Genomic DNA, 15,748 nt, shown 5'->3' on the forward strand with positions numbered 1-15,748 from the left:
GATGTGTGATTCTCGTTAAAATCTTCCATGGTGTTAGTACTTATCCCCGAGGTCAGATACCTCCATATATGTAGAGCAAGGATATTACTCTCGACGGCCAATTGTCATTCTTATTGTCAATCTCACTGTTCAGGTCTAACCTATCCCAATTTACCCGGAACAAAAGGATGACCAGCAGAAAGACCACCACAAACAGCCCAAGCCTGACCATTCACATAACTCGACTCGTCAGAACCCAGGAAAAGAGCCACCCTCGCCACTTCATCTGCAACTGCACCTCTCTGAAGAGGATTCAACTGACCGATTTTCCTTTCTGTGCCTCGAGTACGGGCATTGTCGTACATTGGTTTCGTCATGCCCGTTTCAATCACACCGGGACAAATAGCATTGACACGAACACCCGTTCCTGAAAGCTGATAACTCATCGTCTGAGCCATACTCACGACAGCTGCCTTACTGGCCGAGTAATCGGTTCCACCAGCATTAGACCGGAGTCCCGCCACGGATGCCGTGCCAATGATACTTCCACCCGGGAACTCCTTCTGCGGCGTGGTCTTGCGCATGGCGATTGCCGCATGCTTGAAGCACAAAAACACTCCCAGTCCATTAACCCGCATCGTGTTCATGTATGCTTCTGGAGTGATATGTTCAAATGTATTGGGCACGCCCACAATCCCTGCATTTGCAAACATGACATCCAACCGTCCATACCGGGACATTGCGTCGTCGATCACGGCTTTCACTTGTGCTTCGTCTCCGACGTCGACTTTCATCGGGTGGACTTTTACGTCCGGGTATAGGCTTGCCAGTTCCCGTTTGTGGCGCTCGAGATGGCTGTCGTCATAATCGCAGATGTATACGGCGAGAGCACCATTCTCGGCGAATTGATGGGCTGATGCTCGTCCAATCCCAATAGGGCTGTTGGCTCCTGTCACGATGACGACTTTTCCTTGTGCCCGTTGTGCAGCTGATGGTCCTGCGACGTGGCGGATCTTGGGGATGGTTTCGAACTCGCCCTCGGAGGGGATGCCCTTGACGAGTTGCTCGGATAGGGCTGCGAGCCGGCGTTTGGGTACGGCTGTCATCTTGTGGTGGTTTTATAGATGGGTCGAGGGTATGGAGAGGTGTGGATAGGATGGGAGAAGAGAGAGGACAGTCCGTTGGGTGTGGGGGAGTAAGCTTGAAGCTAGAGGACGTGAACTGCTCGGTGAGATAGAGAGAGGGGTTTTTGTTCTTTGAATAAGCAGACAGAGAAAGCAGAAAAAATTCCCTAGTTGGTAGATATGAATCTGTGCATTATGTCCTTTCCCAAAGAACAACTGTTAGCCGTTGTATACCCTCTGGAACGGCGTTGCGTTGCTGATGTCTTCCCCATGAAACTCTCTCGGAACAGCGGAGTCGTCGAAATACCGAGGCATCTTTCTGCTTTGGGTGCGATTTCCGGGGAAGACAGAATACAGCGGAGTGTTGATGGGGCGATGGTGTTTTGTACGGTGGGCTATGGGGGCGGCGATATGCTGTTGTTTACAATGCAATTAAAGGAGTTGAGAGAAGAAAACACAGGCGAAAGTGAGGCATACAAGACCAATATTGGTTGTAATGATTTGAAAATTCCATCTGGCTGTACCAAAACATATCAACCACCACCACCACAACCTCCTCCACCGCCGCATCCACCGCCACCTCCACAACCGCCTCCACCACCACAACCTCCACCTCCGCCGCTGGAACAGCCATTTGAACAACTCGCACAGTTGCCGCTAGCACCCGCATCGCCATCCACATCGGTGGCTGAAACATCTCCTATGTCAGTGCATCCATCCACCCTCCCATCCATCACCGCAGAATGGGGACATGCTCCAAGGCCCGAGTCCGCCATATTGGCATCTACACCCAGTGCCGCGCCAGCGAAAATGCCGCCATAAGCAACATACCGAGTTCCTGAACCGACATGATGTGCCAACTCCCGCTGTTGTCGATCCTTCTCCGATTCGTTGACAACTCTAGGAGCCGGAACATCTTTAAGTCGAACTCGCCCGTCGCGAAGTTCCTCATACAGACGCTTTCGAACGGCTGGCTCATAGATTGCCCACTCGGCGATGAAGTATTGATGGTAGAGACCTTGGTCGAAAGTATGTGAAAATGGTTGCGCACGGTGGATTCCACCTAGTTTCAATCGGTCCACGGTGGGATCGATGGCAGAGTGTAGCCATTTGGTCGAATCGATGAAAGGTCCTACTCGATGCATTGCTGCACCCATCCTCAAAAGTAAGTTCTGTGAGTGGAGCAATGTCAGTCGGTTTCGAAACCAGGCGAAGTCCGACATGACCTCCTCTGCTCCATTTGAAGGTGCATACATGTACCGATCTCGGCAAAGATGCAGCGAGATGATACTCCACGAGTCAAAGGGGAATGCGAGTAGATGTTTGGCCATATTGCAATCTCCACATCTTGTGGGGTACCGGCCAAAGGCCTCAGTACAGTCCCAAGGAAAGAGTTCCTGGTTCTCGTACAGGTGGCCGCCGAATGCGCCAAAGTCGTACCACCATTCGTGAAGAGTGTCGATGATATCTGATTCTTCGTGACGTCCGTACCGAAATTTCAAGAGATACTCTTCTGTGAGTCCGCTAGGGACGTCAAACTTATTCTTGACCCTGTTGCGTGTGTATGACGTGGGTCGAGTTGCAAAAGAGACGAGATAGAGAGGGTGAGGCTGGACAGCGGTTGAACTGATATGGCTCGGGACAGGTTGAGGGTTGGTGAAAGGGATAAATTGACCGAACACTTGCCAATCAAGAAGCGAGTCGCAGAATGATTGACAATTGTTCTTGGTAGCACTCCAACGAAGCTTGGTGCTGGGATCGCAGAGGCGTTGGCTGATGGAGTATAGATAGATATCAACCCGAGGTTCGAGATAGCGTTTGACTTTATCAACCATATCGGTCATGACTTTGTTGACAAGTCCATCTCTCTGAGATCGAGACAGTCCGATGTCGTCAATTGGCAAGCTGAGTGCAGTGATGAAGGATTGGACGATGGATTCTTCCAGCTCTGATGTATATACTCCAGTGAAGGGAACGCCAACAACTTGTTTCATGATGGCTTTGTACCGTTTTCGACCACGATGCCGCTTGCTCTGGGACCAGACATTACGATCGACATCCTCGGAGACGGTGTATGCTGAGTGATGTTCGGGTTGGGGAGACGGCGACTGGCCTGACGGCGATAAAGTAGCAGGTTCTCGTAGGGTTATTAACGCACCACCCTTGGTACTAGTGAGAAGAAATTAGTTGGGTCTGAAGAGGAAGAACTAGGGACATACTGTGCAACGCCATTTTCAATCACCAGAGGTCCAACTCGAAGTGCCATATGGACATTTCCAAACGGATACTTGTCCACATAGCGTTTCATGAAGAATGGGATATCTTCATCAGCTTCAGCCTCCCTGACCTCAGCCGATTTCCCTTCTGTTCCCACACGATCATCCTCATCAACGAGGCTAGGAATGACACCCGTCTGTAATTTGGCTTCCTTTCTAGAAGACTTCTTTTGGCCTTTTTGATATTTGGCAAGCTGCTCGGCAGTCATGGTTGCAATCAATTTCTCCTCTGCCAACGGGACTCTTTTGCCGAGAGGCGTCTGCATTGCATCGTACTTTGACTCTGCCACCATGTCACCCAGAGATAACAAAGGGCATTGAAGGCCGCCCTTTTTGGTCGCGATGCGGTGGACATGATCCTCGCGGACGGGAAACAGGGTGAGATACTTGCCAGAACCATCCATGCGGACAGTTCCATCGCAACGACATATTTTGCGGCCACCAGCAGAAGTGATTGAGGTGTCCAAGATGCAATGTTTATGAACTTTGTAGATGTTAGGATCGCTGTAGAAGCGTTCAAAGTAGCACGAGTCACATATCGTCCACTCTTTGTCGGATTTGGGATCCCTGACTGGAGACGCACGGTACTGCGAACCTCGAAGTGCAGATAAACATGTTGAACAGTGCTGGGCAGCGAAGACCGGCACGCTGTCTCTCGTATAGTGGGACACGGCGACTGTATGAGTGTCAATTACGGACAGTGTAACCGTGATTGCAGCGACACTTACGTTGAGGAACACCAGGACGCCTCCAGAATGACCAGCCGTCGAGTGGTGGACGATGCTCAATGAGCTTCTCAATGTCCAGGAAGCCTTGAGAAATCAGAAAGAGGTTTCAACGCGAAAGGATGGTCAGATGGTAAAATACCGGCACTTTGTAACAACAATTTTGTTCTTCGCTCGAGAAGTGGAGTGAGAAGGCCCTGGTTGTCCACTTTGATGATGCAGTCAGTTTGTGTGAGTGGGAACGAGTGCATGAGTGGAGAAATATACTTTGGACTTGCTGTCTCAACAAGAGTTTGATATTTGCGCTGGCTACATTAGCGTAGATATCCTTTCCTCTCTCACGCAGAGAATTATCGTATGTATTCAGACGTGACCAAAACCGGTTGTCAATTATATCTTGCTTTTCTTGAGCTGCTTAAAGTTAGTGATGGTAGTGCGAACAGGGAGTTGTTAGACATACCATATCGTTTGGCTAGATCGCGAGTACCTTGACTAACTTGGTCGACAAAGGTGTCGAAACCGTGCACAAAGTCCTCCTCGGACTCAAGAGGAATGGGGTCAGTATAATCTGAGGCCTGCCATTCTTTGAGAGTAAATAAGATATTCTCAAGTTCAGTACGGACGCCGATCCAGTAGAGTTCCTTGAGCTTGACAAAAAGATGATCTTTGGCAGGGCCCACTTGGACCCATGGCTGATCTGGCGCCGAGGTGATGTTGCTACTGGCTGATGACTGAGACTGAGGGCTCGATTTGGAATTGCCCTTGCGAAGGCGATGTGCTGTGAGGAGGGCAGACGTAGTTGTGAAGATGGTAGGGGCCATGGGGCATTCGTAAGATGAAAGACGGCCTGCGTAGAGAATTGCTTCACGGCAGGGTTGTCGACCATAAAAGGGAAGGCATCTCAGTCAAGTCAAGTTGATCTCCTACAAGGTTGGAACAGTGGGAGGGGTTTGAACATGACAGACGAGGCTCTCTCGCCCTGCCTCAGGCTCATTCGAGACTGAGGTCTTGCATGAGTTTGACTGTGTGAGGCAGGGCCATGAAGGGTTGATTGTTCCAATCAAGTTTGGGGTCCAAAGTTAGTTGGCCACATGGGCCTAGAGGATGATGGTGCTGGTCATCTGTAGTCTGGTGAGGCTGTGTGAGGTTCGCAACCCATTTCAAGGCAGCGATTCCCAGATTTCGCCTGACAGAAGATTTTGGATTGAGGGGCGACTGGCCATCCCTGTTTTCAAGGTGATGAGTGACGATGGCCCCCATTTCCCCCCTTGTCTCATACAGTTTACCACGATGGCACAGGAAAGCTGCTGTATCAACATTGTTACCTTGGAATATCTCGAGGGAGAAGGTTTCATATTGTTGTTAGAATACGCATACTTAGGCATATTTTAGAGTTGAGATCAACCATAATCCAACGGTCCTGACGATTGAAACTTGGGAAAAGTAAGAAGACACGACGGAGGAATTCGCTCCTGTCAGACCAATATCAGGCAACAAATACATCTCAGCCTCAACCCAGACTTCAATCCGTGATACACGGTTGACAGGTTGACACCCATCTCTAGCCGACTGCCCATCTCACTGGTCGCTCATCTCCATTCTCTTGACGAACAAGGCTGATTTGTCCTTTCACATACTTCCGGGTGTTGTTCGTATGCTTCCTTCTATAGGGATTCAATACGAGCCTGACCAATTTCGGCTTTGCTCCATCACACTCTCTCAAAGCTACTGTGTCTTTTCTGGTTCATCTTTAGGAAGCTCCGATGCCCTGAAGCTCTATCCCCTTGCTCTGCTTCTGTTTGAAGACTTCTATTTCTCCATCTCTTGTCAAAATGTCGCTCACTATCGGATACCATCAACAAAATCTGCACGTCGCTAGTACGACAAGAGCCAGAACTCTCCGAGAAACTGTTGATCGACTTCGACGAGAATCATCAACAAAGACGTGGTTTCCCAGTACCAAAGAACACCCCTTGATACCTAACCCAGAACTCTTCGTAGTCCTTTCCCCAGCATTATCCTTCGCATCGACCGACATCAACACCACTGCAGCGTCCTCATCCAAGGATACAAATCACCAAGAGCCCGCCATACATGCACTCTCATTGGGAATACAAATCCCCAACGTCACTGAATGCGCCGTACATCTTGAACTCTTGCTATGCTTCACTGCCTTCCACCGCCGTGTAGACAACTCGACCGCCTTAGACAAGGCCTTCAACATCTTCCCTCGACACAAGACTGTGCGTCGTTATAACGACCCAGTCAAGAAAATTAGAGACCCAACATTCGACGTTCGGCGCAAACTCAAATGGCCTGCCGTCTTGAACATTGCGGTTGAACGATTTTTGTTGTGGCTCAATAAATTGGATACTACAATGAAGGAATCACCCCGAGATGAATGGTCGTCGTTCTTTCCTCCTCCAATTGGTAAGTCAAGTGCTCTATCATAAAGGGGTGACGAAACTGATTCCTTAAGATGTCCTTATGGTCTGGCATGCACTTCTTCTCAACCCAAGTCACTATGAAAGGTTGACTACCTCATTCAAAAATATCAATCATATACCCTTTCCATGGGCTCAAATCGTAAGTCTTTGCTCTTGGACTGTTGCTCTCCATTACTTATCATCACCCATAAAGTTTGAAGCTATCGACCTGAGCAAGCATTTCTTGAACCCGCCATACTGCGCAATAGCTAAATTCGAAACCATGACCGGGCACACGGCTGATATTTTCCAAGAAATCCAACAACACTCGACTTACACACCTATTGCACAGAGCCTCGCCAAAATGATTGAACCTACAATGCCCGCCGAGGAGGCTACGGAATTGGCGGCCAACACCGAATTTACATCCGTGCCTGGCGCCGACAAGTTTAGGAAATTGTGCGTGCCTCCAGACTCTGCCAGCGCTGTAGTCAAAGCATTGGCCGGGGCCGTGACACGACAATATGCCTTCTGCCAGAAAATGGAGCACCAGCTTTGGAGTCGAAGTCCAGTCGCACTTGAAACCATTCATCGGTCAAGAATCCGATATGCGCGATTTCTGAAGCTGTTTCAGTTGTACCCTAAGACCATGCTTGTGCCAACTCTGGATATCGACTTGGTTTGGCACACTCATCAACTCTCCCATGAGAAATACGTCTCCGGAATGAAAACACTGACCGGAACATTTGTCGACCATGACGACAAGATAGGCAAGCCAACACTGGACGATGGAATGAAGCGGACATCGGATCTATATCAAATTCGATTCGGATCCAATTATCAAGAATGCCATTGCTGGGAATGTGAGACCTTGACCACAGAGCTCGAGAAGGCAGCAGCCACGGCGATGGAGCAGGGTATTAAATATGATGCCATACAGGAAAAGGTGGTGAAAGATGTCAATTATTATCGTGTAGCCGAGCTGTCAAGGAGGGAGGGCAAGTTGCTTCCAGATCGCTATTGGTAGCAGAAGCCATATCCTACTTGACGGACAATAATTGCAGAACACTCAGGCGATCTTGTTGGACTTTGAATTCTAGCTATTGTTATTTTAACTCTAATCTGTTATCTTTGTCGGTGAAAGATTGTTGAAGCGACCAGATGTAAGGGACTCGACTCTAGCATTATATACTTTGCGGGAATGGACTTTGATTCTGCAAAACAACATCCTTGCCAAGTCAACAGGTTGGATTTCCAATGCCTGGAGGGCCAACTGATCGTGATGAAGTGTCTGTTTCAAAACCACCAAAGTTCCTACATGTTGATACTGTGGAAGAGGTAGAGGCCATTCATTTTGGTTAAAAGAGATTGATTGGGGTGAGGGTTGGTTTTCGTTGGTAGATTGCTCCACTAGTGTAGGAAGTTGATGAATCGATCGAAGCAACTGTGCCAGACAACGGATATAAGGCGCATCGGCGCGAGTGACGAGATCGTATTCATTGATGATGGATAGAGATAATCCTCTCTGTGGTGATGCAGGGAAGGTTGATGGCGACGCCGTGAATGACCCAGGCCCACTGACGACTGGTGGACTGCCAAAGGTAATACACGAAAAGGTGAAACGGGGCCCTGGTCGTCGAAAAGAGTCGAGTCAATTCAATCACGTCGGAATCATAACGTAGAATTAGATACTCACATGATCTCTCCGACTCAGAGAGTATCTTCAGGTACAGCAGCGAAGCGATAGCTCCTCCAGCGGAGTGGCCTGTTAGGATGACTTGAAAATCGTCGGACTTGTGTCTTTGTTCGTTGTTATCCTCACAGCACAGTTGATCGACTTGAACGTTGATTAGAGGAAGTAGAGATTCGGCTGCATTGAGGAATCCCCTGTGAGCGAGGAATTGCCCGCCTTGCCTGCTACCACCACCATCATGATTTTGGTCTTCGCCACCGATCTATCATGAAGACGTTATCATTCTGATGAGGTCCAACTCTACATCACGAGACATCTCTCTCCACAATTGAAGACCCCACTTTAAGTAGAGGAAACAAAAAGGATGAACTTACCCTGGAACCAAGATAGAACTGGCTGGGCTGACTATTCAAATTGACGATATGGGCAAGTGAGCTATCAGTGCCTCGAATGGCTATAACCACGATCGGAGGTGAGTCACCATCAGTCTCGTCGGGACCTAGTCGAACTCGAGTCACGGAAACGGCTTTCGTGGTCCGGCTCACGGACGGACTGATCCAATGTGTTTCCTGCAGGATACGTTTCCCATGCGTGAGGTATGTCGGTCGATCGGCCGAGTATACATTGTCTGCACATCGCCACGCGATCCCAACAAGCTCGACTTGATGATTGTTTCTAGGAAAGAGAACATCAGGGGGTATTAGGCTGAGAGGGAGGTGGGAGGGAAAAAAAGAGCATTATGGTTGCCCATACGTAGAAAGGGGGAAGGGAAGGGGAAGGGTAGTCCTCACGCATTCCAATAGGGGAATTGGGCGTTTTCGGAGACGCCTGAATTAGCATACTTGGATGCTTCATGGTCCAGGATGTCCAATTGTCGTTTGACCGAGTCTCGAAGATTACCTGGTACGAAAGAAAAAAGAGGTGGTCACCTTGAAGACTCTTCTTCTTGGAAGATACACAGAATCAGCCTTACCTTGAAGATCCAATTTCTCAATGGCGTCATCCAAGATACTTGATAGTTCAACAACTGCGGCAGAGGCGCCTTGCGAGTTGTCAATGAAAGTCAAACCGGAGGCATTGGGAATGGTTGAAGCCGAGTTAAGAGACGACTGAGACAAGGTGCGGATTGGTTTGCGCCCAAATCCGCGCTTGAGAAAGGCAGTCATGGTTGCGACCATGCATGCTAAAAGAACGAAGATAGAGTGATGGATGGACCCATGGAGGGAGTGTGTAGCTCGGTGGATATGTGGATAGGCATTGGTGAGGGTCAAGGACTGGAATGAGTGTGGCAGTGTCATGCAGGTGAAGCTACTGAAGCGAGCGTAGCAAGGATCGACCCTGGCAGAACGAGGCAACGGGCAAGACAACGCTTGACCAATCGGCGAAACAATGCTATAGCATCAATCCAAGAGTATGAAAAATGTAACAACTGGAATGTTCTACAGTGTCGTGTGTCGTGTATCGTGTATCCTGAATGCTTTGTCAAATCCTATACCATTACTCTAGTTACTGAAGATCTTTCTTCTTCGCCCACTGCAAATGCTTGTGGTATTTGCATTCTCGTTCACAATGAGAGCATAACCACCAACGAGGGCCATGTTCCAGCCTCGCAGAACATTTGCCACATGACTGGGCCTGTCGCGACAAAAACATCAGTTCCTCTTCGGCCTTCTTCTCGCGCTTGGCCTTGAGCTGGGCTGGCGTCAAGGCATTGCAAGCACGACAAATCTGCTGTATCGTTCCTTTGTTGGTGCCTTCCTGGAATATCTCTTTGTCGATGTAACTAGTGCGTCGTCGTCCATTGCTGTAACAGTGACAGGGAGTTCTTCGATGATAAGGGGTGGGATTTTTCAACCTTTCGTCATAATAGCACTTCGAACAACGCGAGATACACCGCTTTGTGTGAGCCAATGCTAAGCTAGAGATGTTGACATGTGGGATCTGACAACTCTATCATTCGTTAGACTAGTGGGAGGATATCTAGTCTGAGGGAAATCACTTCATACCTTGCAAACTTGTGACACACAGATCCAGCATTGAGTTTTGGACCCCGATTCACAACTCCATATTCGTAGTTGTTGATAAATATCAGATGATCGGCCTGCAGGAATGAGAGATTGATGAATTTCCTTGCACGTTAGATTCAAATGCATAATGTCAATGTAGTGTAGATTCGACGATATCGCAATCCGGACATTGCCATGTTGGAGTAAGTGAGCCAAGGCTTGCACTGATTTTGACTGTGGCCTTTTCTTCTCGTCAAATACGTCGAATTCTAGATCGTCGTCCTGACCTCGGTGGCCTCTCCAAAATTTGAACATGAAACGTTTGGCGTAGCGGCCTCGCAGAATAGACCAGGCAGGTGCTTTCCACAAGACAAAGATAGGCGGCCAGCACAAGAGGTAGTAACAGATATTCTTCAGCAAACCGGCCCTCTTTCTGGGCTTGGTTGTCTTGGAAGAGCGGCCCCTTCGATCATGGGAAATACCACAGGAGCCCAATATGATGTTGAATAGGGCAGAAAGCATGTAAAGAACGCTGCGTGAGTTAGAGGAGACAGACGTGTCAAACACTGTAGGCTCACCTGACTGCGACTTCAAATTGCCAAACCCTGACTGTGGAACTGCACTCCGAGCGCCAGTTTGTCAAAGTGGCATTCTTGTCTGAAATCACAACAAACAAACTAGGTGCCGTCGAATTGGGAGGATTTGCCATAATGAAGTCGGAGCAAGCCGATTGAGCGTGAGGGATGCTTTGCCCCTGAAGACCAGCTGCGACTGCCAGCGAAACAGCAATGACTAAATCGATAATTCCCAGTATATACAAAAAGGGACCAACAGCAGCAAATGTTGGAAGCCAAATGGCAAAGTTCCAGGCAAAACCAAAGATGCCCTGTCATTCATTGTGTTAGGAGGGGACGATCGTGGTGCATGTCAAGGGCTTACTTACCATGCCGGCGGCGAGCTGCCATGCAGGCATAAGATTGGAATTGTAGGGAGCATGGTGAAGCACAGGGAATTTTTGCAGTGTCTTCCATGTGGAAAGATTACCGAAGCCGACAATTCCCAGAGGAATGTGACAAGCGAAGCGTATGAGAGCGGATGGCCAGCCACTCATTGTCACGGTCAAGCTGAGGGTCGTGGTTTGAACGAGAGAAAGGTTTCATGATGAACACTGTCCCGTATTAACAGGAATGATAGTTTGAGTAAATGGAGGAGACATTGATCTGCTGATCAGGCTGAGAGCAGCTCGATGGTGGTGGGTGGTGTGGTGTTTTGCGCACCAACCTACCCAGGCAAATGAACTACTTAGGTGGGCACGGTGGGGTGCCATCAGGCTGTTTCAAGATTCAAAACCCATGATAAGCTGTACATCTGTCGGTGTTGACCTGGGGTGCCTGGTCAGGCGTCGAGAGCTAAGATATGCATGGTACTGTAGGGTAGCTTCTGGCCCCTCCGCCCGCAGCAACTCGCCCCGCCAGAATGGTTCTAGGCAAGGCAGTCTTGGTCTTTGCCGGCTGACTCTACCGACAATTCATCGCATACCATTGATTAGTTTGGAAAAACACTACAGGCAGGCAAAAGCCAACGCACATGTGATGAGACTGACGTCAAGTGGTGGGTCTGCGGCTTTGTATGGGACAAGGTTGACTGTTGACTGACATGAGAAGGCGAATATCATTTGAATTAGATCTAACTATGTTTCTAGAAGGGTTATTCGCCCGGCTCGACCCCGTGAGAGTATGCAATGAAGATCATCTCGTGCTCGAGCAGAAGTCCATGATGACGTATGGTGGAACAAACCAAACTGCGCAGCCTTGTCACGTGCCGATAAGAAATTCTTATCGGAGAAAAAAAGTCCAGATTTTGTCGCAAACGCAGACAATCGATGACACTGACAACATCCTCAATTCACAATTCATCTCTTGCGCAAAACCTCTAACCGCCATCACTCACAATGTCCAAAAGACCCGCCAATGAGGACGAGTCCCTTGACCCGCTCAAGGCTGGTCAGCGACCAGACGCCGGGCTCAATGGAGAACCCACCCTCGACTTTGAAGATGAATTTGAAGATGAATACGAGTCTGAGGATGAGATCATGGAAGCCGGTGTCGATGGGAGGCCCGACGCTGAAAGAGAAGCCGAACAGTCAAGAGATGCCATGGACATCGACTCCAACAACAACAACGATCAGACCTTTATTCCTGGCCGTTCAATACTCCAGCCGGGCATGACGCTAAGCCCCGATCCTTCCACCTACGAAATGCTACACACCTTTTCTACCACTTGGCCCTGCCTGTCCTTTGATCTTGTTCGCGACAACCTCGGCGATGATCGGAAACAATATCCCAGAACACTGTATGCCGTCGCAGGAACTCAGGCTGAAACGACGAAGGCCAAAGAGAACGAATTGTACATCTTCCGACTTAGTAGTCTGGCGCGAATGGAACGAGGAGAGCAATCGGATTCCGACAGCGATAGTGACGATGATGACGAAGCCTCCGACCCTATATTGGAATCAAGGTCGATCCCACTTCCCAGTACCGCCAACAGAATCCGAGCATTCCAACCTCCTGCCCAATCCCCAGACCTCAGTCAAATCCCTTCGACACTGACCGCCACATGGCTCGAAAACGGCCAAGTCCTCATCCACGACGTCTCACCATACCTACAATCCCTCTCCACACCGGGCTACACCCTTCCACCCAATGCCTCGAGACCTCTTAGCACATTGCGGGTCCACAAGACCGAAGGCTATGCGCTTGATTGGGCACCCACATCTTCCCACCCCCAGGGCCGTCTCCTGACTGGCGACAACAGCGGAGCTATCTACAACACGCAGCGCACTGAAGGAGGCGGCTGGGTAACAGACAATCGGGCATTTATCGGCCACACGGACGCCGTGGAGGAATTGCAGTGGTCGCCCAACGAGAAGTTTGTCTTTTCATCGGCCAGCTCCGACGGCACAGTCAAGGTGTGGGATGCGCGCAGCAAAAGCCGCAAGCCGGCTGTCGATGTCAAGGTCAGCAACACGGACGTCAACGTCATGTCCTGGTCGCGACAGACCTTCCATCTACTCGCCACGGGCGCCGACGACGGGCAATGGGCCGTCTGGGATCTGCGACAGTGGAAGCCTTCATCCGCCGACAGCCCAGCGGTTAAACGCCCTACCCCGGTTGCCGACTTCAACTTCCACAAGAAGCCTATCACCTCGATTGAATGGCATCCCACAGACGACAGCGTTGTCGCCGTCGCCAGCGCCGATAACACCGCCACCCTGTGGGATCTTGCCGTCGAACTAGACGACGAGGAGTATGGCAAAGAAGCCGGCCTAGGTCTTGGTGAAGGTGCAGAAAAGGTACCTCCGCAGTTACTCTTCATCCACCATCTCGAGGACGGCAAGGAATTACACTGGCATCCCCAGATGCCTGGTACCGTCGTTGTCACTGGGGGTTCTGGCTTTGGCGTGTTCAAGACAATCAGTGTTTGAATGTTCACGAGTAGGCCAGACAGGCATGTTCGATCGTCATGCAATCCTACTTCTCAGCCACGTTTTCCTCTTTTCTTCTGTTTTCTGGCTGTGGTGATTGCCCAATGAATTCATGTCCTCCTAATGACAAGTTGCTACATTGGTTTGCTTGACCACCACTATATCGCTGCTACCCTTTTGTTCTATCCTCTTCGGTTCTGTGATGCGATTGTATCACGTTGAACACTTGATCGTCATCAGAATTGTCAAACATGGAACCCTAATGTTGTGCAAGTTTCAACAGTGACCCTGTTGCCAAACAATCGTCACGTTTCTCCTCTGTCCCGTGTCTTGCCGTGAACAACCTTGCCTCTTGCATTCACTACATCTGTCTCAATTATCGGTCGATCATCGGCTGCTTGACTTACTTCGATGACTCTTCTGTTCTTCCGTCACTCTCTGACCACGTGTTCGTGACTGGGACATATGTCTATATATTCCTCTGCATTTCCACCACAAACGAGCAACTGAGCCGACCAACTAACCTACAATCACAATTGCAATCATCTCTCAACCTGAGTTTGCTCTCAGTCGTGTTTCTTTCCCGCGTCTTTTCAAGGTCTTCTCATCGTTGAGATCACCCTACCGCCCCAACACATGTACGCATTCCCAAAATCATCTCCGCGACTGAATTCTCTAGAGTTGTCATGGGAGCGCGTACTAATCGTGTGACATGAATCAGTGACATGAATCAGCCCTAAGATGCGCACCTATCCCAGGGACAACGATCAAGAGAAGGCCATGGGCGTTGCCCCTGTCGATGGAACTGGTCCGGAAAATGGCCATCCAACATGTCACATCCAAGAACAACCCCAGAGACCAGTAGCCAACCAACATTTTGAAGACCTCAACTTCGGAAGCTCCGAAATAGATCTGTCTTTCTCCTTCTCTGAGAACAACGTTCCTGAAAATCAAGTTACTGTCTCGCCCATCCGAGCCCACAAAAATGAGATTACAATCGGTGACACGCTCGTCACACAAACTACCCCAAATGTATGCCAGTCTTCGACCACCACTCACCTGCAAGATCGAACCAAACTATCCCCTCCGCGCCCACGAAATCGCCTAGTCAAAAACAACAGTCGGAGGCACTCCCAGCCGACAGAAGTGGAGAGCAAACGGACAGAAAGGCCGCCCCTCCCACCACCACCTCTGTCTTATGCCGATCGATCAACCAGTCTCGTCCTTCCTGCCGATCACCATGTCACATTCACCGAGGACGCTGTCACTCGACCTCTGACCCGGCCACGCACGACATCCTACTCCAAAGAATGGAGACAGATCGTGAAACAAAACGAGACCTTGGCAGGAAGAGACGCTGAAGGTCGAATAACCTGGGGTTTTCGTGCTGATTCATACAAGGGGTCAGTCAACCCCACGGCTATTGAATATCAAGAGAGCTTAGATGAGCCCACAAGGTCATATGCCCCAAGCCGCACGATTCAGGAACCCAGAAATGGAACAGTCTTGGACCTGACGTCACCAGAGAAGAGCCGAAATTCTGCTTCCTGGTTGAAAAAGATCTTTTCAAAGAACAAAGAACCTTCCCATGCCGCAGATTCAAGCTGATGGAAAGGGTATCAAGTCTCGAAGGTCCCTCTGGCCACAGGGGACTATCCAGTGACGTGTGGATCGACATATTAGTCTTGCGCAGAGATCCAAATCACGGATCCAGCAGCCGGTGATTGAGACTCTAGAGAAGGATATGCAGGGAGTTTAGAGCGGATGTTCTCATCGAATCATGGGGCCAGAGACTTCCTTGATCAGCCTTATACCTAGCAGCTAGTGAGAGGAGGGCATGTGGAATGACAGGTCTTTGTGTTACTTTACGGAGTTTTATGTTTCACGAAACTCCCAGCATCATAAAATGATCTGCCTTCCTGTTAACTTCTGTAGGACCAGGATTCCAGTGTAGTGTAGTGTGACATTTACTACCTTATGTCTTGGGCCTTGAGAAACAACATTGTTTGCTAAGCAAGATATCGAATTTGTATTG

The 15,748-nt window shown here is 49.5% G+C and overlaps 5 protein-coding genes across 5 annotated transcripts; 2 read left to right on the top strand and 3 right to left on the bottom strand.

Annotated features, from left to right (window-relative positions):
* Positions 1 to 90: 90 nt before the first annotated feature.
* Positions 91 to 1,357, bottom strand: PV10_03816 (uncharacterized protein). The gene has a single exon (XM_016368311.1). The coding sequence runs from the start codon at positions 1,083 to 1,085 to the stop codon at positions 141 to 143; it is 945 nt and encodes a 314-aa protein (XP_016224099.1). The 5' UTR covers positions 1,086 to 1,357; the 3' UTR covers positions 91 to 140.
* Positions 1,358 to 1,636: 279 nt separating this feature from the next.
* Positions 1,637 to 4,925, bottom strand: PV10_03817 (uncharacterized protein; the record flags this gene model as incomplete). Its single annotated transcript, XM_016368312.1, has 6 exons — positions 1,637 to 3,272; positions 3,323 to 4,055; positions 4,108 to 4,191; positions 4,247 to 4,312; positions 4,372 to 4,515; positions 4,565 to 4,925. The coding sequence occupies 6 exons, from the start codon at positions 4,923 to 4,925 to the stop codon at positions 1,637 to 1,639; spliced, it is 3,024 nt and encodes a 1,007-aa protein (XP_016224100.1).
* A 4,804-nt stretch (positions 4,926 to 9,729) lies between these two features.
* PV10_03818 (uncharacterized protein) lies at positions 9,730 to 11,340 on the bottom strand (the record flags this gene model as incomplete). The annotated part of the gene is made up of 4 exons (XM_016368313.1): positions 9,730 to 10,173; positions 10,230 to 10,761; positions 10,808 to 11,115; positions 11,173 to 11,340. The coding sequence occupies 4 exons, from the start codon at positions 11,338 to 11,340 to the stop codon at positions 9,730 to 9,732; spliced, it is 1,452 nt and encodes a 483-aa protein (XP_016224101.1).
* A 788-nt stretch (positions 11,341 to 12,128) lies between these two features.
* PV10_03819 (uncharacterized protein) lies at positions 12,129 to 13,814 on the top strand. Its single transcript, XM_016368314.1, has one exon. The coding sequence runs from the start codon at positions 12,181 to 12,183 to the stop codon at positions 13,711 to 13,713; it is 1,533 nt and encodes a 510-aa protein (XP_016224102.1). The 5' UTR covers positions 12,129 to 12,180; the 3' UTR covers positions 13,714 to 13,814.
* Positions 13,815 to 14,454: 640 nt separating this feature from the next.
* PV10_03820 (uncharacterized protein) lies at positions 14,455 to 15,321 on the top strand (the record flags this gene model as incomplete). Its single annotated transcript, XM_016368315.1, has 1 exon — positions 14,455 to 15,321. One exon carries the CDS (start codon positions 14,455 to 14,457, stop codon positions 15,319 to 15,321), a length of 867 nt encoding a protein of 288 aa, XP_016224103.1.
* Between the last annotated feature and the right edge of the window lie 427 nt (positions 15,322 to 15,748).

Source organism: Exophiala mesophila (assembly GCF_000836275.1).
Source record: "Exophiala mesophila strain CBS 40295 unplaced genomic scaffold supercont1.3, whole genome shotgun sequence".
Lineage (NCBI taxonomy): Eukaryota > Fungi > Ascomycota > Eurotiomycetes > Chaetothyriales > Herpotrichiellaceae > Exophiala > Exophiala mesophila.

Excerpts from the sequence above, each read along its gene's own strand:
- PV10_03819 (XM_016368314.1), top strand. The coding sequence starts at position 12,181 with ATGTCCAAAAGACCCGCCAATGAGGACGAGTCCCTTGACCCGCTCAAG.
- PV10_03816 (XM_016368311.1), bottom strand. The coding sequence starts at position 1,085 with ATGACAGCCGTACCCAAACGCCGGCTCGCAGCCCTATCCGAGCAACTC.